Source organism: Mercenaria mercenaria, chromosome 8, assembly GCF_021730395.1.
Source record: "Mercenaria mercenaria strain notata chromosome 8, MADL_Memer_1, whole genome shotgun sequence".
Taxonomy (NCBI): Eukaryota; Metazoa; Mollusca; class Bivalvia; order Venerida; family Veneridae; genus Mercenaria; species Mercenaria mercenaria.
The window spans coordinates 28,218,394-28,245,531 of record NC_069368.1 but is presented as its reverse complement, the minus strand read 5'-3'; the positions used below and the strand labels follow the sequence as shown (position 1 = coordinate 28,245,531).

At 36.2% G+C, this 27,138-nt stretch overlaps 1 protein-coding gene across 1 annotated transcript in view; it reads right to left on the bottom strand.

The window, feature by feature from the left end:
- LOC123566662 (ras GTPase-activating protein 1-like) overlaps positions 1–27,138 on the bottom strand; it is a 60,095-nt gene that overhangs the window by 21,593 nt on the left and 11,364 nt on the right. Inside the window, exons 5-16 of the mRNA XM_053549623.1 lie at positions 26,511–26,628; positions 25,630–25,714; positions 21,828–21,972; positions 17,063–17,138; positions 16,396–16,555; positions 13,803–13,885; positions 12,955–13,028; positions 12,522–12,606; positions 10,373–10,611; positions 9,728–9,974; positions 6,016–6,172; positions 4,956–5,098 (exon numbers count right to left, since the gene is read on the bottom strand). Coding sequence (XP_053405598.1) covers positions 4,956–5,098; positions 6,016–6,172; positions 9,728–9,974; positions 10,373–10,611; positions 12,522–12,606; positions 12,955–13,028; positions 13,803–13,885; positions 16,396–16,555; positions 17,063–17,138; positions 21,828–21,972; positions 25,630–25,714; positions 26,511–26,628 — 1,612 coding nt within the window. The remainder of the gene's footprint in view (positions 1–4,955; positions 5,099–6,015; positions 6,173–9,727; positions 9,975–10,372; positions 10,612–12,521; positions 12,607–12,954; positions 13,029–13,802; positions 13,886–16,395; positions 16,556–17,062; positions 17,139–21,827; positions 21,973–25,629; positions 25,715–26,510; positions 26,629–27,138) is intronic.

Here is a 27,138-nt window from a genome sequence, read left to right as displayed (position 1 = left end):
TTTAAGTTTGATTGGAATCAGCTATGTAACAAGCAAATTTAATGAATTGGTATCGCCGCTGAAAGGGTTTGTGGTGAGGAATGGCAAAAAATATATCCAGCAAAAAGTTCAGGATGTTACTCAGAAGCAATTTTATTAGACAAAATCAATTTAACACAAAACAAATATTTTAAGTGTACATAATAAATATATGTTACATTGATCCTGAGTAATGAAATTATTTTAAATGGAATATATTTACTATAATAAGCTTAGGTTTTAGTATTTCTGTAAAATGATTTAATTTCGTGGGCATGAAATTTCGTGGTATTTTGTCAAAATGGCAATTTCTTTGGAATATGAATTCGTGGATTTCAACTTTTGAACATGAAATTAATGAGAATTTTACTAGTTCATTGATTAAATTTCATGGATTGACTAAAACACGAAATCCATTGAAATTAGTCACCCACAAATATGAATGGTTTTACAGTATATGGAGTTATTTGAAATGTGAGCTTGAAGTGTAACTAGAACGAAATATTGTATTAGAATAGTTTGGCACCAAGTGTCACTGTTTAACAATTTTATCTGAACTTAAAAGTAAAAGATCTGGAATGTGGGTGGTGGCGGTGTGTGTATGAGGGGGTGGGGGGGGGGGGGGGGGGGGAAGAGGGGTTACAACTTCACATGTTGATAAATATTCATGGAAGGTTTGAAAAAAATAGAAATATTTTTTTTATTGTTGGGGGAAGGGAAGCATGATCAGGTTGGTGGGGATAACTGATGAATGGGTGGAGAAGCAAGGAGAGGGGTGAGTACAACTTTGCATGTTGATAATAAATGTTCTTGGAAAAAAATGAAATCTTAAGTTTAATGAAATTTTACCAATTTGTTAAGTACAAATATGTGATTTTTAAATAATAAAAGGGCAATAACTCTCAAGTTACTAATGAGATCCTGACGAAATTGTGTGTGAACTACCACATTATGGTGATCTAAATTCAATTGAAGTTTCATAGTTCTAGGTCAAATATGTCACAAGAGAAAATGGCAGAAATTGCCGTATTTATAGTTCCCTATATAGTTTACACTAGAAATTTTTAAGGGCCTAACTCTGGTGTTACTTGGCAATCTGACTGAAACTTTACGGGCCCAACCCTAAAACTATATCCCAGTCGGCAGAGGATAATAAAAGAAATATAGTGATAATGCATCAAAATTAACTGTAAATTCTAAGTAAAAAGGTGGCATAATTCATGAATAATTGGTGCAAAAGTTACAGAACTTGTGACATATGGTGTGGGTGATGATGTGAAACAACTATTTCAAGTTTGAATCAAATCCATTTAGTAACAAGAGCTCGTCGAACACGAAATGCCCCCCTTGATGCATTTAGTAATTGTACAAGGAACAGAAATTATATGCTCACTGTAAACAAAAGTTCTACCATTCTGGTTTAATCTGACCTTGACCTTTAACCTATTAACCTAACAAGAGATTACAGATTGATCTTGGCGCCATCCACTGAGCCATTTTTGAATGTTCCAAATTTCAAGACTAGCTCAATGTCAAAATCAAGGTCAAATTTCATTTCGGTACAAAACAATGTGTATGTGGTCCAAATTTGAAAGCGGTGGCTTGAGAAATGTGAAAGCAGGTCACTAGATCAATTTCAAGGTAAAGTTCATTTCGGTAAACAGAACTATGCATGTGCTTCAAATTTGGAGGCTGTAGCTTGAGAAATGTGAAAGTAGGTAATAGATAAAAATCAATGTAAAATTTCAATTCAGAACACAAAAATATGCAAGCAGTTCAAATTTGAAGCCTGTACCTTCAAAAATGTGAAAGTAGGTCACTAGGTCAATCTTAAGATCAAAGTTCATTTCGGTACACAAAACTATGCATGTGGTTCAAATTTGAAGGCTGTAGCTTGAGAAATGTGAAAGTAGGTCACTAGGTCAATCTCAAGATCAAAGTTCATTTCAGTACACAAAAGTACGCTTGTGGTTCTAATTTGAAGGCTGTAGCTTGAGAAATGTGAAACTAGGTCACTAGGTCAAAATCAAGGTCAAATTTTATTTTGGAACATAAAAATTATGCATGGTCCAAATTTGAAACCTGTATCTTCAAAAATGTGAAAGTAGGTCACTAGGTCAATAACAAGGTCAAAGTTTTTTCAGTACACAAACCTATGCATGTGGTCCAAATCTGAAGGCTGTAGGTACAGAAATGTGAAAGTAGGTCACTAGGTCAAGATCAAGGTCAACTCATGTCAAGGTTCATCTTGCCACTCAAAACTATACATGTGGTCCAAATTTGAATGATGTAAGTTATGGACATGAAGATTCTAAGTTTTTCCCTATATAAGTCTATATGAACCATTTGACCTCTGAGGCAGGGCCATATTTGACCCGAGAGGGATAACTTGAACAAACTTGGTAGAGAACCACTAAATGATGCTACATTACAAAATACCAAAGCCATAGACTTTGCGGTTTGGACAAGAAGATTTTCAAAGTTTTTCCCTATATAAGTATATGTAAACCATGTGACCCCCAGGGCGGAGCCATATTTGACCCTAGGGGAATAATTTGAACAATTTTAGTAGAGGATCACTAGATGATGTCATATACAAAATATCAAAGCCCTAGGCCCTGTGATTTTGGACAAGAGGTTGTTCAAAGTTTTTTCCTATATAAGTCTATATAAACCATGTGACCCTAGGGGTGGGGCCATATTTGACCCCAGGGAAAAAATCTGAACAATCTTGGTAGAGGACCACTAGATTTTGCTACATACCAAATATCAAAGCCCTAGGCCCTATGGTTTTGGACAAGAAGATCAGAAACCATTTAACTGTTCCTGGCCAATGTGACCTTGACCTTTGACCTAATGACCTCAAAATCAATAGGGGTCATCTGCTGGTCATGGCCAACCTAACTATCAATTTTCCTGACACTGCTCAAGCGTTCTCGAGTTATTGCCTGGAAACCATTTTACTGTTCCTGGTCACTGTGACCTTGACCTTTGACATACTGACCTCAAAATCAATAGGGGTCACCTGCTGGTCATTACCAACCTCCCTATCAACTTTCGTGACCCTAGGCCAAAGCGTTCTTGAGTTATCATCCGGAAACTGTTTTACTGTTCAGGGTCACTGTGACCTTGACCTTTAACATACTGACCTCAAAATCAATAGGGGTCATCTGCTGGTCATTACCAACCTCCCTATCAACTTTCATGATCCTAGGCCCAAGTGTTCTTGAGTTATCATCCGGAAACCGTTTTACTGTTCCGGGTCACTGTGACCTTGACCTTTAACATACAGACCTCAAAATCAATAGGGGTCATCTGCTGGTCATTACCAACCTCCCTATCAACTTTCATGATCCTAGGCCCAAGTGTTCTTGAGTTATCATCTGGAAACCGTTTTACTATTCAGGGTCACTGTGACCTTGACCTTTGACATACAGACCTCAAACTCAATAGGGGTCATCTACTAGTGATGACCAACCTCCATATCAACTTTCATGATCCTAGGCCCAAGCGTTCTTGAGTTATCATCCGGAAACAGATAGGTCTACATTCCGACCGACCGACCGACCGACCGACCTACCGACCGACATCTGCAAAACAATATACCCCTCCTTTTTCAAAGGGGGGCATAATAACTGAGATGGAACTAAGCAAAAGTGCATCAAAACTTAAACCTGAAATTCTAAGTAAAAAGAGGGATAATTCATAAATATTGGGATGAGAGTTATGGCCCTTGTGTCATATCATGTGGGGGATCATGAGTGATAACTACTTTAAGTTTGAAACAAATGCATCAAGAGATATTGCATCAAAACTTCAACCAAGGTGAGGATGTGGACAGACGCCGATCCAGATGCCAGGTCGAGTAGGATAGCCCTCCATACTTTGTGTAGTTGAGCTAAAAAATGTAATAGTTAGCTGAAAATACTACAGTTAAGAACAACCTTGTTCACTAATCACATAACTTTGTGTTTCTAATAATTCACAGAGTACAGATGAACAAATGTATCAACAATGTCGCACCTCTTCAAATTAACAAATCTGCATGTCAGAAGGGAATTTGAACAAAATTTAATTATTATTTACAGCCAGTGTTTCCAGACTAATGTGGAAACAACTACATAAATGGGCTGGCAAATTCCGTCTGACATATCTAATTATTGTAATGGTTTGCTATAAAGTAACATCTCCATCCAACATCCCACATAATTATTATGGCAGACAGAATGTTCTTCCTAGAACAAGGTGACTTTTGAGCAGATTTGCTTTTTTTTCATTCTACTTTTTTACTAAATTTTAGTCATTTTCAAGGAGTTTTCATGGACTTGCATCATATTCAAAGACATTTTCAATGTTTGTGCTTTGAACCTTTTGGGCTGAGTCAGTTAGAACAAGAGTGCTGCATGCAGCATACCATCTCAATGATAAATGTTCAACCCAAGTTTTCAGAAACATTCTGTCATAGGCTTTTAGAACATATTAAGCAAATATTTCTGCAGAATGGTCTATATATAACATGAAAACTATACCCCAAGGATCCTTCCTATTGAAATTTTTAATGACGAAGTAAAATGAGTTTGCCAGAGACCAAACCTTAAAAATAGGTAGCGAAGTTATGCATTTATTTTGCCGGCTTTTCAAGTCATACCAAAACAGTGTAGGTCATTCAACAACTTCTCAGTTTCAATGGCGGAGGAAGACCCTAGGTCACCCCCATCTCCTGGGAATTATTTCTGACATGTGTAGACATCAGGGTAAGAACCACCGACTTGGATGGCTCCCTCATATGAAAGAATTCTTCACTTCAAACAAGAACCTGAACCCACAACAGTGAGGGGAAAATGACTGAAAATTGCCGACCTCAACTACCTGGCAGTGGAGGCTCCAACATGGTTGGGAAAGGTGATAAAATTACATAATGTTCGTGAATAGTTTACCTCACAGCTCTGCTTGCTTTCACATATTTTACAAACAGGTCCTTTGATGGCTGCATGAACAAACTCAGTACCAATCATTTTCATGTACTGGTCCATTAATGTTGTTGCCAATGTAGATCCTCGAAATAATGTTGATACTTCATCTGTAAATACCAAAACTATCATTAAAGGAGATCCATACCCCCTCCACTACGAGCACTGTTTGAAAACTTTATAACTTTATATTGGTGTAAGAACAACTCAATGTATCCTTTAAATTACTACTCACTATACCTTTCATGTTCGATGTGACAGATCTAGTTGTATGGAATTTGTCGGTAGGGTAACGAAAATGGTAGAATTGAATAAGGGAGGCGAAACATTCTAACATTTACTAGTAAAGTTCTTAAACCACACAACAACAAAATTTAGTTTATTTTGGAAACTTTCCAGCTTTTAATATTTACATTTGCCCTATTCTTTTCATTGAGAATTATGACGTTCATTTTGTATGAACAGCAAAATGAAAGGTGCTAAAGGTATAAGAAGACTGCTTAATGATAACAGACCGCTGTTTTGGCATTGGCCAGGTATAATCAGGGAGAATGTTCCTTAGATGATGTCATGGTTGTTCAGTCTGGTGATCAAAATGACCGGGAAACTGATTTTAATGTTAAATGTAACAAAATGTGTGAATTTTATAATATAACCTTGTTTACAAATGGAAAGGAAATATAATGTAAATAAGAAAAGAAATATTTTTGTTTCAGTTTCATGGATTTGCCGATTCGATTCTTTAGTTCATTATGCATGAACTCAATTAAAAAAAAAAAAAATCATTTCTTAAATGACAGAGAAATAATTCTTTTGAGCTTCAAATGAATACAAGAATCCTTAAGATTTTCCAGTCTAGAAAACTTGGAGACTGAAAACTGGAAACTCTTTTTGATCCCTTCAAAATTTCTGCTGTAGTCCTGTGAGCATTAAGAAAGAGGGGATTCTAGTTACTGTGAAATAGTGACTGTTGACCTACAAACCATTCAATGTACATAACATATAGCAATTCGAAAGCTAAGCTCACCTTCTTTGGCTATATAGTAATCATTGATGTTTTTCAACAGCACCTGTACCTGTCTCTCGTGTCTGAACAAATTCAGCAAAGCTTTAGCCAGTGACACTCGGTGATTCCCACACACTTCAGCTAGCGTGAGAATGTTTCCAAAGTCATTCAGTATTAACTGAAATGTAAAATCAACGTTTGTTTGATATATTAACTTTTAGCCTACTGGCGGCAACTGATTCTGCCTTTCCGACCAAGATCAGCCTACACATCCATGCAGGCTGATCATGGTCTGCACTGTTCACTAATCAGTCAGTAAATTTTCAGTGAACACTTCTTTGATAAACAAGTGGAACTGTCCAAATTGAATGATAGACCAATCAATTTTAGAAATTTATCAGGGTAAAGGTTATAACACCTGACTGCTTGAAGTCACAATGAAATGAGTAAAATGGCTGAGTTATCCAGGGCTTTCAGAGATTAGAACATAAACGAACATAAAAAACATAAGCAGAATGGTTGGATGACCATATGAGCCGTGCCATGGGAAAACCAACATAGTGGTTTTAAAGCGAACAGCATGGATCCTGGCCAGACTGCGAGGATCCGCAAGCTTGTCTGGATCCATGCTGGTCGCAAACCCACTGTGTTGGTTTTCTTATGGCACGGCTCATATTATGTTTGTTTGTTTTGGATTTAATGTTGTTTTTCAACAATATTTCAGTGATGTATATAAACAATACAAAAGTTTATTCAGCATAAAACATAACACATTATGCTTATAGCCTAATATGTAAGTATATGTAAGTAGCAACAGGAAATAAACATAACAAGAGTTCCTGGATTCTTATAATGGAAATTTATGGATTATGCTAAATCTAAACCTTGTGTCATTAGACTTTTTTCTTTAATTTTGCAAAATTTTAGACATGCAGAATTCTGGTGTATCAGTAATGAGTATGGCGGCCAGTGAACCTAACCCATGATCCTTGGTTCTGTACCAGCACAGCCAGTTAACCTAACCCATGATCTTTGATTCTGTACCAGCACGGCCAGTTAACCTAACCCATGATCCTTGATTCTGTACCAGCACGGCCAGTTAACCTAACCCATGATCCTTGATTCTGTACCAGCACGGCCAGTTAACCTAACCCATGATCCTTGATTCTGTACCAGCACGCCAGTTAACCTAACCCATGATCTTTGATTCTGTACCAGCACGGCCAGTTAACCTAACCCATGATCCTTGATTCTGTACCAGCACGGCCAGTTAACCTAACCCATGATCCTTGATTCTGTACCAGCACGGCCAGTTAACCTAACCCATGATCCTTGATTCTGTACCAGCACGGCCAGTTAACCTAACTCATGATCCTTGATTCTGTACCAGCACGGACAGTTAACCTAACCCGTGATCGTTGATTCTGTACCAGCACGGCCAGTTAACCTAACCCATGATCCTTGATTCTGTACCAGCACTGACTTTTTCTAAAATGACTTCTGACATTATTGTTTTCTATTAAATCAATCATACTGAACATCACCTGGGAAAACATTTCATTTTGTGGGCATAATATTTATAGGTTATCAGCTTTGTATCGGGAAATATGCACAAGTTCTTCAGCAGAAATATTCTTCCGCTGAAGAACGAGTGCATATTTCCCGATGCAAAGATAATAACCTTTTTATTACATATGCATCTACACTTATAAATATGATGTAAATATCATAAATATGTTCAATAGTCTGAATAGGATTGACAATACTGAACTAAATAGAAAACAAGAGGACCATGATGGTCCTGAATCGCTCACCTCTTCCCACATGACCCAGTTTTGAGTATGACGTCGTTTTTTCTATTATTTGACATAGTGACCTAGTTTTTGAGCTCATGAGACCCAGTTTTGAATTTGACCTAGATATTATCAAGATAAAAATTCTGACCAATTTTCATGAAGATCCTTGAAAAATATGGTCTCTAGAGAGGTCACAAGGTTTTTCTATTATTTGATCTATTGACCTAGTTTTCAAAGGTACGTGGCCCTGTTTTGAGCTTTACCTAGATATCATCAAGGTGAACATTCTCACTAATTTTCATGAAGATCTCATGAAAAATATGGCCTCTAGAGAGGTCACAAGGTTTTTCTATTTTTATACCTACTGGCCTAGTTTTTGACCGCATGTGACCCAGTTTCGAAACTGACCTAGATATCATCAAGGTGAACATTCAGATCAATTTTCATGAAGATCCATTGAAAAATATGGTCTCTTGAGAGGTCAAAAGATTTTAGTAATTTTAGACCTACTGACCTAGTTTTTGACCGCAGTTGACCCAGTTTCAAACTTGACCTAGATATCATCAAGATGAACATTCAGACCAACTTTCATACAGATCCCATGAAAAGTATGGCCTCTAGAGAGGTCACAAGGTTTTTTTATTATTTGACCTACTGACCTAGTTTTTTAAGGCACGTGACCCTGTTTCAAATTTGACCTAGATATCATCAAGGTGAACATTCTGACCAATTTTTATGGAGATCCATTCAAGGGTATGGCCTCTAGAGAGGTCACAAGGTTTTTCTATTTTTAGACCTACTGACCTAGTTTTTGACCGCACGTGACCCAGTTTCAAACTTGACCTAGATATCATCAAGATGAACATTCAGACCAACTTTCATACAGATCCCATGAAAAATATGGCCTTTAGAGAGGTCACAAGGTTTTTCTATTATTTGACCTACTGACCTAGTTTTTGATGGCATGTGACCCAGTTTCGAATTAGACCTAGATATCATCAAGGTGAACGTTCTGACCAATTTTCATGAAGATCTTGTGAAATATATGGCCTCTAGAGAGGTCACAAGGTTTTTCTATTTTTAGACCTACTGACCTAGTTTTTGATGGCATGTGACCCAGTTTCGAACTTGACCTAGATATCATCAAGGTGAACATTCTGACCAATTTTCATGAAGATCTTTAAAATATATGGCCTCTAGAGAGGTCACAAGGTTTTTCTATTTTTAGACCTACTGACCTAGTTTTTGACCGCACGTGACCCAGTTTCGAACTTGACCTAGATATCATCAAAGTGAACATTCTGACCAACTTTCATAAAGATCCCGTGAAAAATGTGACCTCTAGAGTGGTCACAAGCAAAAGTTTACGCACGCACGGACGGACGACGGACGCTGCGTGATCACAAAAGCTCACCTTGTCCCTATGTGACAGGTGAGCTAAAAATAGTGCAACAACACACACTGAATTAAGTCACGCACCCGATATGAAATTCAGGCGTCAGTGTATGGGAAAATATTGACGATTCTGGTACCAGTGTAACTTAACGGGGAATAGAAACGAGTATGTAAAAATTTATTGTATTGGCAAAAACAACAATTTTTCGGGACACAAATTCATCTATTTTAAATTTCAAAAAAAGAATAAACATTTTCTTATCTGATGGGATTTAATTTCATGCACTGACATATCCGTGAAAACCATGAAAATAAGTCCCACAAGATATTTATTAATTCACAGTATAATCCTTCATGATCCTCGCCGATTCAACTCACTTCCTCTTAATTTACAGTTTAGTGCTCTATTTATCAATGGAGCTAATGCAATTTAGAATTTAACTGGCAATGTATTAATTTTATGGTGCCAGATACTGGAATAAACCAAAATGATGCCACTAAGAAAATTGTCCAAAAATATCTCTGTACAACATGAAACTTACATCTTTGAGACTAGTATACTGTTCTTCCGGCATAATGACCTGGTGAATGTAGCGTGTGCGTAGTCGAATGGACCCCATATCACATCGTACAGCAGCATGCGGTTGTAGTGTATACCACTTGTCAATGAGCTCTCCGTTATCAAACTCTACGAGTGGTATCGTTATATGGGCAACTTCTGTATCTTTAGACCGTTTGCTGTGATTGAATATCTTCACTGATATATATCTAACATCACCGGGTATATCACTGCAACAAAAAAACATCACTTAAAGACATTTATTTAGTGCACTTTTACTGAATGGATGAATCCTTTTACGTAAGGATGAAGTTCTTATAATACAGTGAGGATGGGATTCTTGTACAAAGATGATGACATTTTTATATGGTAAGGACAACATTTTATTATGGTAAGGATGAAGTTCTCACTTACACTTTTACGGTAAGGATGAAGTTCTCATTTACACTTTTACAGTAAGGATGAATTCCTCGTTTACACTTCTGGTAGGAATAAAGTTCTTTTGAGTTAAATATGTTGTTACTTGAGAAAGTGCATCAAAACTTTAACCAAAGTGCGGATGTGGACACCGGGTCTAGTAGGATAGCTCTCCATACTTTGTATAGTCAAGCTAAAAAAGGGAACTTACTCAAGTGTGAAATCCTCTTGCCAGAAAAGATTTGTGGTATCCACATCGCGAGTGCGGCAAACTTTCACGCTGTTCAGGGTTATAACACAGAATGGATGAGACAGGTATTTCGTAGGGATATTTCGACATTCTATCACCTCCACTGAAAGACTACGTAGCTCTTTGAGAACAGTTGACCTCTTCTGTATCCGCGTCATCTGTGTGTTCACACAGTGCTCCTTCAGTACGTTTATCCAACTCTGCAAGAAAAACATGTTTTTAATACAAACATGTACTATAATTTACATCTGTATTTTCTAGAGAAAATTCATTTATGGCCAAGTAGTCAAGGTCATAGACTTGCTTCTTCAAAACACTGGTATAAAACTAGAAAATGCTTTTGTAAAAAAGCGCATGTCTCCCCCAATGCAAAGTCCTATAGGCAAGAAGTCAATAGGGGTCAGGAGCGAAAGTCAAAGAGACACTGATGGTTGGCTGCAATAGGGATCATCTACTTGGCATGTCCAGTCATCCCGCTAAATTTCAACACTCTCGGCCTAGTGGTTCTCAAGTCACTGTTCAGGCTCCTGTGACCTTGACCTTTGATCAAGTTACCTCAAAATAAATAGGGGTCATCTACTCTGCATGTCCAATCATCCTATTAAGTTTCAACATTGTAGGTCAAGTGGTTCTCAAGTTATTTCCAAAAAATGATTTTACATGAACAGGCCACTGTGACCTTGACCTTTAATAGACTGACCCCAAAATCAATAGAGGTCATCTACTCTGCATGTTCAATCATCCTATGAAGTTTCAACATTCTGGGTCAAGTGGTTCTCAAGTTATTGATCGGAACTGGTTATCAATGTTCAGGCCTCTGTGACCTTGACCTTTGACGGAGTGACCCCAAAAACAATAGGGGTCATTTACTCTGCATGAACAATCATCCTATGAAGTTTCAACATTCTGGGTCGAGAGGTTCTCAAGTTATTGATTGTAAATGGTTTTCCATGTTCAGGCCCCTGTGGCCTTGACCTTTAACAGAGTGACCCTAAAATCGTTAGGGGTCATCTACTCTGCATGACCAATCATCCTATGAAGTTTCATCATTCTGGGTCAAGTGGTTCTCAAGTTACTGACTGGAAATGGTTTTCAATGTTCAGGCCCCTGTGACCTTGACCTTTGATGGAGTGACCCCAAAATCAATAGGGGTCATCTACTCTTCATGACCAATCATCCTATGAAGTTTCAACATTCTGGGTCAAGTGGTTCTCTAGTTATTGATCGGAAATGGTTTTCAATGTTCAGGCCCCTGTGACCTTGACCTTTGACGGAGTGACCCCAAAATCAATAGGGGTCATCTACTCTTCATGGCCAATCATCCTATGAAGTTTCAACATTCTGGGTCAAGTGGTTCTCTAGTTATTGATCGGAAATGGTTTTCAATATTCAGGCCCCTGTGACCTTGACCTTTGACGGAGTGACCCCAAAAACAATAGGGGTCATCTACTCCAGCAGCCCTACAACCCTATGAAGTTTGAAGGTTCTAGGTCAAATGGTTCTCCAGTTATTGCTCGGAAATGAAGTGTGACGTACGTACGGACGGACGGACAGGGCAAAAACAATATGTCTCCTGGGGGAGACATAATTAACTTTGTCTATGATGGAGGGCCCTCACAGGTCTAGTGACCAAAGTTTCTGACTTGAAGTCAGACTTCAAATTGCATGTCTCCCACCTCCATGGGTCAACTCTTGCTCTAGATATACTGTAAGGGATTATCAAGCTTACTTGAGGATGACCGGTTGTTCTACCCAGGTGCCTGCACATGACTGAAATAAGGCCTTTAGAGGCATCTGGTCTCTTCTTTTACTATTAAAAGCTGAAAAATCGCCAACTGCAATGAAATCATTGATATTTGCAAGAGACTCATTTTTGCCAATTTCAAAATGTTGATTTCGAATCCATGAAATTTAATCCCAAAGAACAGGTACATTTCCTAGTCATGTTTCAAACTTTACATTCAAGAATTCATATCCCCATGAAATGGCCATTTTGACCAAAAATATACTAAATTTTAAGCCCATGAATTTCAATGATATCACGGTAACTTAATTTGCCACATTACAACTCACAGCGTAATAATAAACAACTCTTTTATATGATACTTACTGTGGCGAGGTCTGCATTTTCGGCACATAGGTAATATATTTGATAATCTTGTAAGGCATTTGTGACCAGCTGAAAACAGTTGGGCCTGAAATGAAACTTATTCTGTAAGTAATATTAAATTAAAATGTAATTGGAACGAAGTATGTACAGATATTATTCCTCCACTAAAAGTTTAAGAAAAACTGAAATTCTCGCAGTCAATAATCAAACTAAAATCAGCATTTTTAATAAACAATGAGTAATTAACAGTTGGCTAGAGACATCAAGAACTGAACCGAAATGTCTGCTGCAGTTTTCAATCCCAAATTACATCAAATTTATGTGACTTGGAAAAACGACAAGATCCAAGACAGCAAATACAAAACATAATCACAGAAAACTTTCACCGATGTATCTCTTATGTATTCATAAAGACGCTGATTACTGATATTACCTGCCAAAGAAGCTGTCATCAACTGGATAAAGTTCACTGTAGTTTAAATCTATTAAACCTTTTGATTTTGAGCGCTGAAATGAAGACGGATAGCATAAATAAAATATAACACATACTAAAAAATTATAAAATTTATTTAAAACTATTTCAGGACTAAAACACTATGGATTTTGTTTTGTTTCAACATAAAATTCACAAGGAATATGCAGGCCTCTAGATACAACTGAATTTACTTTACACTTTAAAAAGTGTATCTTATATCAAAAGTGGATATTTTTATTTTTTTTTTTATTTACAAATCAGTCTTCTTTTTTTCATTTCAAATGTTTGAAATAACCTAACATAACAGAAAACCATTCTAGGACACATTATTGTTCTCCTCAAGTCCTAGTTACTGTCACTTACTTTCAAAAACAAAAGAAAAAAAATACTTTGAAATAATTAATATTCATGGGGCAAGTAGGACTAATTTTCATAGACTTCAATATGGCATCAATCCATGAAATTAAATTCAAATGCTCAAAATTAACCTGCTAAATTTATATAATTATTTACTTAATTATATAATGAACTTGTCCATCTTTCAATCTGGACAGTAACATTAACTGTCAAAAGGAGTGCTTGCAGATCATGATCAGACTGCACAGATCGCAAAGGCAGAATCATTAGCGTCTAGCATGATAAGGGTTAATAAAATTTCCATTCAAAATCCGCAAATGAATGACATTCCCACAAAGCAGGCATTTTGGCCGAAACCACATAATTTCCTGCACAGGAAAATTAAATGAATTCACACTACTTGCAAATTATCATAATTTAATGTTACCAAGACTAACTACGATACTCACTTTTTCATTTTCAAAGAAGCAAAGTTCCCTGTTACTTCCGTTCAGTATGAAATAAAAACTTTTCCATTTCTTACTTTTATTGCCTGAAAGAAAGAAGAATTCTTTATAACAGTAATCTGAAGACATCCGTTCAATATGAAATAAAAACTTTTCCATTTCTTACTTTTATTGCCTGAAAGAAAGAAGAATTATTTATAACAGTAATCTGAAGACATCCGTATACTCTAACTAAATTCTTACATTCATTCTGTCTATAATTAGGTCTTCTTAAATCATTTAAAATGGTGCAAGAATTTTCAAAATCAATCTTAAATTTAAAAAGCTATGAACGTTTCAATATTTTATCATAAAATGCAGCCATGTTGTTTTCATGGCAACATAACACAGAAGAACTTATTTTGTTTAATGGCACTTCCTGAATGCTGAAAAAGAATTCTGTATTTTCTAAAACCAGAATAAAAGATATGAGCCGTGCCATGAGAAAACCAACATAGTGGGTATGCGACCAGCATGGATCCAGACCAGCCTGCGCATCCGCGCAGTCTGGTCAGGCTCCATGCTGTTCGCTTTTAAGGTATTAGATCACTAATAGAGAACCTCCTTTTTGAAGAGTATTCAATTCCTACCATAAACCTACTTTTACTGCAGTTCTTAGGGGTGCGTAGGTTCAAGCCCTACTGGGACCAAATTTTTTTTTTCCTTATTTTCCTTTTTTACTAGTAAATTTTTACTTCTTTCAAGACTTATTATTGATTATTTGTACAAAAATGGAAAAAGATGAATCTTATAAGTGATTTCTTGGTGTTCAAAGCGAATTTACTACTTAAAAAGAAGGGGTAGAGTTACACATCTTTAAAAATATTAAGTTACACGCGGTGAAAGTTCTCTATTTTGCTTTCACTTTTAGATTATATATAGTGGAAGAAATTTAGGTAGGTTTTACATCTTCCCTAAGCTTATTTTTAAATGGAGTAAGCAAAATCCAAAACAGAAACACATCATTCGACCTTATTTTTTCAATGCTGAAGTATGAATTCTGTCTCATTAAATCCGTTTACTTGAGGCACCATAGAAAAAATGATATTGACATTTTTATTTTGTGTTTTATAATTGTTTACCAATAGTTTGATGTTTCTTCTATTGAAATTAATGGTAAAATGAGTTCTCTGCAAACGTTTTGGATAGTGGCTATCACTTTGAAATTTGTCTCTACTTGAGCTTGAGGAGATACCATAAGTTACTCAAAATTTATAAAAAACGGCACGGTAAAAGCTGTTTAAAATTTGCAAAATAGTGCAGAACACGGTTACCTTTCAGAATATACCAAGCAAAGGCCATTTTGTAAACATTACTATTAGTAACCTAATACCTTAAAGCCTATTGGAATTGGAGAAACTGTTAGCGAACAGCATGGATCCTGACCAGACTGCGCGGATGCGCAGGCTGGTCTGGATCCATGCTGGTCGCATACCCACTATGTTGGTTTTCCCATGGCGCTGCTCATATAATCATGCTTTACATTTTGAACTCAAGAAATTACTGAAATTTTATAACTAAATTCATTAAATGTTAAAAAATATCAGTCATTTATTGAAAACATTTCCCATTTTTTTTACAGGCATTACATATTAACACTCTGCATACTTACACATTTGTTAGTGTGTAGGATTCTGAACCTTGTACACAGTACTGTTATATGCACATAATTGTTTTCATATTTACATAGTCACTGTATTATTCATTAGTTTAACCCTTAGCCTGCTGGCGGCAAGTGATTCTGCCTTTGCGACCAGTGCAGACCAAGATCAGCCTGCACATCCGTGCAGTCTGATCATGGTCTGCACTGTTCGCTATTCAGTCAGTACATTTTCAGTAAACTCCCCTTTGAATAATAAATGGTATTGCCCAAACTGAATGATGGACCAGTCCATTTTAGAAATTTAGCAGGGTAAGGGTTAATCAAATATGAAATTTGGGCACAACATAATTATCTTAAAGTCACTTGGTGAGAATGTACTGTGGAACCCTAGAACTGAAACTTAGAGCTTAAGGATATATTTATCTAATTGTAAGTAATTTAATATGATTTTAGTTTTTAAACATATTATTTGGCATTCTCTCTTAATGAAGCCAAATCCCTTTTACAGTTGGGAGATATGTAGCCCGCAAGGAAAGCAGAGTACTGCAAAATCATTAATATTCATGGGGGACTAATTTTTGTGGATGAGTCAATCCACAAAATTTAATCCCAACGAACAAGTAAAATTCCCATTAATTTTATGTTCAAAAGTTGAAATCAACAAATTCATATCCACATGAAATTGCTGTTTTGACCAAAATCATGAAATTTCAGTCCCACAAAATTAAACGCTTTTTAAAGTATTCATTTTAGAGTATTTCTTGCTCACAGACTTTTATTTTGGACAAATCGTTTTCAAGCAAAAATTTTCCTTGTTTGAATTCAAAACGTATCAGATTTTCTTTTAAACTCCTACAATTTGAAATAATACACTTTTCATCTATTTCTAGAGGGCTGAAGCCTGAATTATCTCATGGCTTACTTTAAACAGATGAAATAACTACGAACACTTACTTCTCTTTTGGAGGTAGCCAATACATTCTATCCTATCCTTCCTACCCATCAGACGATTGGGCCCCGTACTGAGACGTATAGATGCGTAAATATCCTCGGCGGAACTCTGGTGCTCAAGTTTAGCCAACAGAGGAAATTTTTCCGGCATGTCAGTCTTGGGCTGTACAATAAAATCATGCAGTGAGCATGCGTATTAGATTTGCAGCAAATCAACAAAAAATATCATAAATCAGTCATAAAAATTAAAGTAAGACTTCATATATTGTCCTGCAATAAACTATCAGTAAACAATAAATAATCTTAAAGAGTTTAAGCACATGAAAATTACCCTGAAATAAGTTAACAAGTGGTTTAATTCCTGAAACACTGATGCCTGATGTTTGAACGTTGCCATATATGATGCTGATGATGGTGACAAACAGGACCTAAGAACACAAAAACGTTAACACTAAAATACTTCACAAAATTGGCTCCAAAATATTGCAAAATTACAAAAATTAAAAGCGAAATAATTCATTTATTTTTCTTTAAAATATCTTATCTAATGTGGATTATAATATAAAACAAAAAAAGCCTTAGTTCAATTTATACATAAATGGGGTTCTTTCCAGAAATACAGATTTAAGGTACGAAAGTTCAAAATTAAGTTATTTTACTGAACTCTTACCCGAGTAACTGGCGTATTCAAAGTATGGCCTTCAACAATTTCCTCCTTCTTGTATCGGCTTATTATACTTCCCATACTAGAATTAAAAGCAATTTCAATGAAACATTAGTTTTATTTATGTCTATGGTTAAACAATCAAATTTTGAGATCAGTTTCAGAAACGTTCCAAACAAGAGCTGTCTCCATAGGATGACACATGCCCCCGATGGCACTTTGAATGAATAGTTATGACCGATGTTGGAGTTTAGGACCTTTGACCTACGAACCTGGGTCTTGCGCTCGACATGTTGTCTTACTGTGCCACACATTCATGCGTAGTTATTTTAAAATCCATGCATGAATGACAAAGATATGGACCGGACATGCCCATCATTGCACTATCATGAAATATGACCTTTAACGTCTTAGTGTGACCTTGACTTTTGAGCTACGGATCTGGGTCTTGCGCGCAACACGTTGTCTTACTGTGGTACACATTCATGCCCATTAATTTTAAAATCCATGCATGAATGACAAAGATATGGACCGGACACGCCCATCAATGCACTATCATGAAATATGACCTTTAACGTCTGTGACCTTGACCTTTGAGCTACAGACCTGGGTCTTGGGCGCGACACGTCGTCTTACTGTGCCACACATTTATGCGTAGTTACTTGAAAATCCATCCATTGATGACAAAGACATGGACCGGACACGCCCATCAATGCACTATCATAAAAAATGACCTTTAACGTCTAAGTGTGACCTTGACCTTTGAGCTACGGACCTGGGTCTTGCGCGCGACATGTCGTCTTACTGTGGTACACATTCATGCCAAGTTATTTGAAAATCCATCCATGGATGACAAAGATATGGACCGGACAGACCGACAGACGGTTCAAAAACTATATGCCTCCCTTCGGGGCATAAAAAAAACCCAACACAAATCAGATGCTGGAATTTTATGACCTGCAGTCTTGAATACAGTACAATTAAAACTCTTACATCTCAAACTTGCTTATCTCAAAATATGGTTATCTCGATGTCATTTTCAAGTCCTTATAACATGTGCATGAAATATCATCTTAAATCAATTTCGGACATCTCAAAGTAAAAACCACCGATTCCATAGAATCTGAGATAATAAGTATCCACTGTATTTTGTTTGTCAACTCACAGTGATTAAAATAGAGCAGTTCTGGTAAAATTCACAACTGTTTTATTTTTGCTAATATTCATGACTAAGGATGCTTGTGAATACAACATGTTGATGAACATTTTATCCTCATCATGTGCTAAAACATTAACACTCTCCTTTCTCGAATTCTTAGTTCTACATATGAGGTTGCTAACCATGAAATTCATAAATAAAATATGTGAAAATCTCCCAGTCTATAGAATATAATCATTTAAAGCCACTTTTCAGAACTTCTTTTGCAACGACAAAGCCATTTTCAAAATTCTGTGAAAATGACATTAGGAATAAACACACTGACGTAATTTCTTTAAAAAGGAATAACACAAATTTCAAAGCACAACATCTTAAAAGGAGTGAAGTGTAAAAAAAAGCTTTTGAGCTGTTAAACAAAGGCTTATAAACAATATAAAGATTTCTCTATGAATATAAACAGGGCTTTTTCAGGGGGTTTTGGGAAAAAGGCCCCTGGTCATATTGGGAATTTTTAACGCGGTAAATTGTCAAGTTTGGGAAAATATACTGACAAATTAAGTGAGTTTTTAATTGATATATATTAGTTTAAATATTCAGTTTCAAATTTTACTGGTAGACAGTATCCATTGTGAAATTTTGAGAATTTTTTTTCAGGATTGTGTTCCAATATTGCCTAAAAATACAGTAACTCTTTATTTGTCATGCTAAATGTTTTGTTTACAGTTTGTTTTCACCAAAGTTATAACTGAAATTATCCAAAAAGTAGAATGGCAAAGTGCGTGTATTTTCGAGTGTAAAAACTGGGTCACGAAAATATGTGACAGTTGATTTTAATGGTGTAAGAACTACCTGTCAACATGCTTTGGGTACTTTATTCAATTAATATTTCTGTTTTGATGCATTTTGAGAGGTTTTTGCATACAAATCATACATTTCTTCAGCAAAATCTTGTAATTATTTTTTGCCGAGGTTGCAGACGGTCATGTTACTAAAAATAGAAACAAGTTGGTTTTTCCAACATTTTGTTTGATTTACTTGGCAAACAAAACTAATTGTGCAAGAATTATTATTGAAGAACAGAAAGTAACTGATTTCCGTTGGGAAATTTTTCATTGGATTGGGAATTTTCGGCTCCAAATTGGGAAAAATAGAGCATATTTGGCATTGGGAATGGGGCCGAATATCGGCCCCGTGAGATAGGGTGAAAAAGCCCTGATTAAGTTTCTTTTCCTTCAGTAATTTATCAAAATCAGGTACCATGAAATCATTAATATTAATTGGTGACTAATTTTTGTGGATTTCATGGTTGAGCGAGTCCACAAAATAAATTTGCAACAAACAAGCAGAATTTAATCTTTTACCTTGATCAGCATAAAATGGTAAATTCATATCCCAGTTTGGGGCAAACCATGAAATTTTATACCAAGGAAATGACATGATTTCATAATTCTGCACAAGATTTCTTTTTTTTTATTTCAAAAAAAAAAAAAAAAAAAAAAAAAAAAAAAAAAAAAAATACACCAAATTACTGTTCAAGTAACTTTAAATGCAAATACATTTAACAATGCAGAATACTTTAAGCACAATGGAATATATATCTTAATAATACATTTTCAAAAGTTCCGTATTTGTTACCTGTAACTTAAGATCTTAACAAACACCTTTACCACGAAAGATTATAACACTTTACCAAGAAAGATTATAAACTACACTCTCCAAACTCTGGTTTTAAAGGAATGATTTCATATAGAGAATAAATCAACAGAAAATGCCATCTATGAGGGGCAGTCAATAAGTTCTCAGACTAGGCAAATAAATATGTTATGTTTTAAAACATTCTGATGAAAACTATTATCAATATGCTTTTTGATGACAAGATGGTAAGTAAATATAAAGAAAGATGATTCTAACAAGTACAGTAAGACACATGCACAGTATTTCAAATGTGTCTGTGCTTTCATATGCTCTGCTCTGTGCTTTCCCTCACGCATTTCTGTGCATTGCTCTGTGTTTTTCAGTAAGCACCTCTCTGTGCTTTCCTTTGAGCTTTCATGCTGTTCTGTACTTAACTTAGCAAAACTCTGTGCTTTCCCACATGTTGCTCTGCACTTTCCTGCGTGCTGTTCTGAACTTCTTTGCATGCTGCTTTGTACATTCCTATGTGCAACTACTACGTACTTAACTGTGTCCTGTTCTTTCTTTTCTGCTTGCTATTCTGTACTTCCTGCCTGCTGCTCTGTACTTCCTGCATGCTGCTCTGTACTTTCCTGCATGCTGCTCTGTACTTTCCTGCATTTTGCTCTTTGCTTTCTGGTGTTCTGTTCTGCACTTTCCTATATGCTGTTCTGTGCTTTCCTGCATGCCGTTCTGTGCTTTCCTGTATGCTGTTATGTGCTTTTCTATGCTGCTCTGTTCTTTCCTGTGTGCTATTCGGTGCTTTCCTGTGTGCTCTTCTGTGTTTTCCTGTATGCTGTTCTGTGCTTTTCTGTATACTGATCTGTTCTTTTCTGTGTGCTGCTCTGTCCTTTCCCATGTACTGTTCTGTACTTTCTGTATGCTGCTCTGTTCTTTCCTGTGTGCTATTCGGTGCTTTCCTGTGTGCTCTTCTGTGTTTTCCTGTATGCTGTTCTGTGCTTTTCTGTATACTGATCTGTTCTTTTCTGTGTGCTGCTCTGTGCTTTCCCATGTACTGTTCTGTACTTTCTGTATGCTGTTCCATGCTTTCATATATGCTGTTCTGTGCTTTTCCATGTGCTGTTCTGTGCATTCTCATGTGCTGTTTACATACTTTCTGTATGCTGTTCTGTGCTTTTCTGTATGCTGCTCTGTTCTTTCCTGTGTGCTCTTCTGTGTTTTCCTGTATGCTGTTTTGTGCTTTTCTGTATACTGTTCTGTTCTTTTCTGTGTGCTGCACTTTGCTTTCCCACGTGCAGTTCTGTGCTTTCATGAATGCTGTTCTGTGCTTTCCAATGTGCTGTTCTGTGCATTCTCATGAGCTCTTCACATACTTCTGTATGTTGTTCTGTGCTTTCCTGCAAGCTGTTCTGTGCTTTCATGTATGCAGTTCTTTGCTTTCCTGAAAGCTGCTCTATACTTTCTTGTATGCTGTTCTTTGCTTTCCTAAAAGCTGCGCTATACTTTCTTGTATGCTGTTCTGTGCTTTCCTGCAAGCTGTTCTTTTCTTTCTTGTATGCTGTTCTGTGCTTTCCTAAAGCTGTTCTATACTTTCCTGTATGCTGTTCTGTGCTTTCCTGTGTGCAGCTCTTTGCCTTACTGAGTCGGTGAGTTTTTAATTGAATTTTGCTCTGGCTACCTATGTTCATTGCTTACTACACATTCATACAACAAAGTATACTGTAAGACAGTGTTTAATAGTCATTACCAGAAATAACTTGATGCCTTTGCATAAATAAAGAAGGCAAAAAAATTATGAAATTGTTCTTTGATGCTCTACAACTAGTTACAATATACTGCCAAAAAAGAAAACAAATTTCAAATGATAGTCACTATGGTTTGTATTACAAAAGCCTTCGAACATAATGGACTGTCCCTCGTAAAAATTAAGTTTCACTGAAGCTCTCAATGACCAACATGAACAAAGTAATATCTTACTCATCAAAATATCTTCCACCCATGATGAGCTGGCGCCCAACCTTCTCAATCTTGAACCTCTGTACAGTTTGTTTACACAAGAAAAATAAAGTATAGTTGCCCGGTGAGTTGTCACTTGAACGCACAAGGAAGCTGTTGGGACCAGCTGAAAATAATTTTTAAAACGTTCATGACTTTGGCAATAACCTTAAACTCTCTTCATTACAAATTATAAGTACTATGATTCCTGCCAAACTTCTACAAGAAATTCAAGGTCTTTTGCTCTTTTCAAAGAATATTCAAGGATCTTATTTTAAAGACAAGTCAGATTTATTTAAGTAGGCATGTTTATCCAAAATACAAAGCAAAGGGGCAAAGTGTGCCGTTCATAAGTAATTTGGATAAGAACTGAAGATTATGCTACAGATGAAGTTTGATCAAGATACATCAAACAGTTCTTAAGAAGTCAAAGAGTTACTGTAAAATCATTTAATTTCGTGGGCATGAAATTTCGTGGTTTTGGTCAAAACGACAATTTTGTGGGGATATGAATTCGTGGATTTCAACTTCTGAACATAAAATAAATGGGAATTTTACATGATCGTTGTGATTATATTTCATGGATTTACTCAACCACAAAATCCACGAAATTTAGTCCCCCACGAATATTGATGATTTCACAGTACAGGATCTGGTATGTGAATGAGTTTCATTTTTTTTTTCAAGTTGTTTTCAAGTTCCAGTGCGATACTTATATTTGTTTAAGATATCATCAAAGAAAACTGCATTGCTGTCAAGTTTTCTTTGCGAAAAAGGGGAATAATTTTGTATAAAAATAATAGGCAGAGTTATTAACCTTAAAAACTGTAAACTTACATTATGATCTCATATGTTTGTGAAAATATTGCAAGTCAATTTTGGAAAATTTCCAAGTGAAAGGGGCAGATTATTTTCTCAAAACAGAAGTCAAGAGTTGTGGGACCTGGTATGAGAACTTGTCTTATGATTTTACAAATACAATGTATATAGTATGTATCTGTACTGGTTTCCTAGATGGGGTGTGCCAAACAAGGACAGGGACAGACATGACAAAATGAGTCCTATACAGCCCCAACAAACAATGTTTGGTAGGGAATAACAAGGATGAATAAAACTTCTCCTGGCCATATTGATATTACCAGTACTTCTTGATCAACCCCTCTGTGTCTTACACATTTTAATTGTCTATCATTACCTTTACTGAATAACATGCTATTTCCTCTAAACAACATGCAATACTGAACAGGAACAGTTATAGTTATTTAACTAGTGTGCAAAGATAAACGAGACATGCAATAATTTTCTATGGAAAGAAGTGAAGAATTAAGAGGTCCAAACCCTTTGTCTGAAACTGTCTTATTGTCATATCTTCTCATGAACAGACTTTTTTAGTTGCATTCTATGATTCAAAGGAAGTTCTTTTACAGACTTAATCAACACAACAGCAATCTTTAGGTGCTATGTGGCGGCTGTAAAAAGTCTCCCCATATTTAGATTCAGAGTTGGTATATTTTTCTGGTCCTTTTGGATCATGGAGTCAATTCAATACATGTGTAATAGAGTTCCACTTATGTCAGTGCTAGGGGGCATGAGCGGTGTTGCACATTTCATTACTTTCATGAACAGACTCAATCAAACCGAGTCTGCTATCATTCTTTACTGTTTGCATTCTATGCTTCCAAGGGATCTTTTTACAGATTTTATCATATGCTTACACAGAGCATGTTGTAAGACCTGTCTTTTTTTTTTCAGGGAACTAATGCTCATAAAGTGTAATTAAAAATTCATGACACATAAACAAAAATCTGTCTGGTTAAGACAATTTATGATTCTTGGAGAACTGTCATTAGTGTGACACATGGTTTTTACACTTTATTCATAATGGGTGTAATGTTGGACTTAACATCACACCAACACTTCAATAGGCCAAATCGCAACTTAACATGGTGGTGGAAGACCCCAATGTGCCCATCCAATAATCATTCCTGCCACAGGGGGGCATATCTGTAGAACCACAGACCTGCAAGTCAACTGAACCTCTTTCTCACTTGAAAGATTTCTACACACCAAGCAAGTTTTCTGAACCCAAAATGGTGAGTGGAAACTGATTGAAAGTCATAAGCATAAAGCACTTGGCCACAGAAGCACATGTGGCACCATTGGACAGGTAGAAATCATTTAACAGCAAAGACATTATCATATGGTTAAGAGCATTGTAAAGGATTATGTCTTGACCAAGTTAACTTATCAATGCATCTTTGAATATGAAATAGCTGAGCACTGAAATTAATAGTTGCATAATATCAAACAAGAAACGCGGCAATGCCACGAAACCAGGTTTTCAACACTTTTCATAAGAATAACAAGAGGGTTATGATGACCCTGGATCGCTCACCAGAGTACGGTAATATGTTTCAAATGTCAAACTGATGATTTTTAGAATTTTTTTGGAAAATTTTCCGATGTACAATCAAGTAACCCCTGGGGCGGGGCCAATTTTACCCCGGGGGTCATGATTTGAACAAAGTTTGTAGAAGTCAACTAGGCAATGTTACATATCGAATATCTAAGATCTAGGCCTTCTGGTTTATTTTAAGCAAATTTATGAAGATTTCCCTATGTACAATAAAGTAACCCCTGGGGCTGGGTCAATTTGACCCTGAGGGGGTCAAGTTTGAACAAATTTTGTAGAGGTCCACTAGGCAATGCTACATGTCGAATATCTAAGCTCTAGGCCTTCTGGTTTATTTTTAGAAAATGTTGAAGATTTTTCTATGTACAATCAAGTCACCCCATGGGGCGGGGCCAATTTGACCCCGGTGGGTCATGATTTGAAGAAATTTTGCAGAGGTCTACTAGGCAATGCTACACGTCAAATATCTAAGACCTAGGACTTCTGGTTTATTTTTAGAAATTTTTTGAAGATTTTCCTATGTAAAATCAAGTGACCCCTGGGGCGGGGTCAATTTTGACCCTGGGGTCATGATTTGAATCAATGTTGTAAAGGTCCACTAGGCAATGCTACATGTGAAATATCTAAGCTCTAGGCCTTCTGGTTTATTTTAAGAAAATTTTTGAAGATTTTCATATGTAAAATCAAGTGACCCCTAGGGCGGGGTCAATTTTGACCCTGGGGGTCATGATTTAAACAACTTTAGTAGAGGTCCACTAGGCAATGCTACATGTCAAATATCTAAGCTCTAGGGCTTCTGCTTTTTGAGAAGAAGATTTTTTAAGGTTTTCCTATGTAAAATCAAGTGACCCCTGGGACGGGGTCAATTTTGACCCCGGGGGTCTGATTTGATTTTTGTAGAGGTCCACTAGGCAATGCTACATGTGAAATATCTAAGACCTAGGCCTTCTGCTTTATTTTTAGAAATTTTTTGAAGAATTTCCTATGTAAAATCAAGTGACCCCGGGGTCATGATTTGAACAAATTTGGTAGAGGTCCACTAGGCAATGCTTCACACCAAATATCTAAGCTCTAGGGCTTCTGGTTTTTGAGAAGAAGATTTTTAAAGTTTTTCCTTTCGGTTGCCATGGCAACCAGAGTTCTGCATGGAATTCAATTCTTTGAACAATTTTTAGAGAAGACCATCCAAGGAACATCCCTGTGAAGTTTCATCAAAATTGGCCTGTTGGTTTAGGAGGAGATGTTGTTTAAAGGAAAGTGTGGACGGACGGACGCCGGATGGTGAGCGATCACAATAGCTCACCCTGAGCACTTTGTGCTCTGGTGAGCTAAAAATATGACAACAACTGTACCATTTTGTAGAATAATTACCTTGTCTGAGCTTTGACACAGCTTCATCTTTGGTAATCTTTGGATGGAAATATGGCAAACTTTCAACAGGATCTAGGTTTCCATTCTGAAAAACACACTATATCATGTTAATCTGTTTCAGTTTTAATGCCATTTTATCAACAGTTTTGCCATTATGTAATGGCATCATGACAGACTGTTATCGGATCTTATCCTAATTAGTGCTGCTGGATTCTCTAACAGCACTAACATTTTTATACAACACAAGCAGCTGCCAATTTCTCAACGTCAATCAGCCATGGAGGACGATGGAGTACCTCAAATAATCTCACCCACTTTTGAGACCAATAGGTAGAAACTGAGTTCCCTCACTCAGTTATATTTTTGTCCTTAAATGGGCTTTCTCAAGTAGCTACCTAGTGAGTTCTCTGAGTTAAATATAACTATAAATATAAAATATAAAAGAAACCCTTAATTTTTTAATAGGTCAATTAATTTTTGAGATACATGCGACACAAACATGTATACATATCTTTTATGCATATTTCTGACTTAATCAAGGACAAATAGCTCATGTCTGTTCGATAGAAATTAAAAACCAATACCAAGATGCATCACATACTGAATAATAATATTCCTATTACAATTCATGACCCTATGTCAAAAACATTTTAAGATACATCTAACACAAACTTTTATGCATATTTTTTAACAAAGTCAACAGCCGTAGTGCTGGTCCCTTTAACACAACTTCACATGCAGAATAATAATCCTGCGATGTTTCATGATCCCATGTCAAATATTTGTGTATATTCATACAAATCAAACTTTTACGCCCACCTTTCACTTCATTCACCCGTATATATATATATATATATATATATATGATTAAATCAACTTACCAGATCTTCTACCAATTCTTCATAGACCTGCCCCTCTTCTCCCGTGCGCTGAGACCACACCCATAACCAACCGTCACCCATTTCATTATTCACAACAAATATATCTCCTTTCTCAAAACTGAAAATCAGACATTTTAAACTCTTCAACCAATTATATAAAATCTTCCCCAAAAACTATTTTAACTTCTTCCTTTCATTTATATAATATGCATATAGGTTAGCAGACTTGTATCAAGAAATATGCACTCGTTTTTTTTTTTTGAGGAATGATATTGTGCTCCAAAAGTCATGCATATTTCTCGATACAAATCTAATAACTTTTATACTTATATTAATAAACAAAATAATATTAATAAACACCAGATTTCAGGGGTTTTTTCTCGGCCGTTTTTATAGCCGTTATTCGGCTATATTCCCAATGCCAAAAAGTATGTTTTTTTTTTCCAAAATGAGTGCAAAAATTCCCAATCTACATCCTGAAAAAAATTTCATCAAAATTGCACATTGACCAAATTATGGACAATTTTGTAATGGAAGTATGTTAAAGAGGTCGACAATGTGAAACAAGTGTATGAGAAAGTGCTTAAACACATCCTTACTATATCCTATGGGACTACATCTTTCCCAA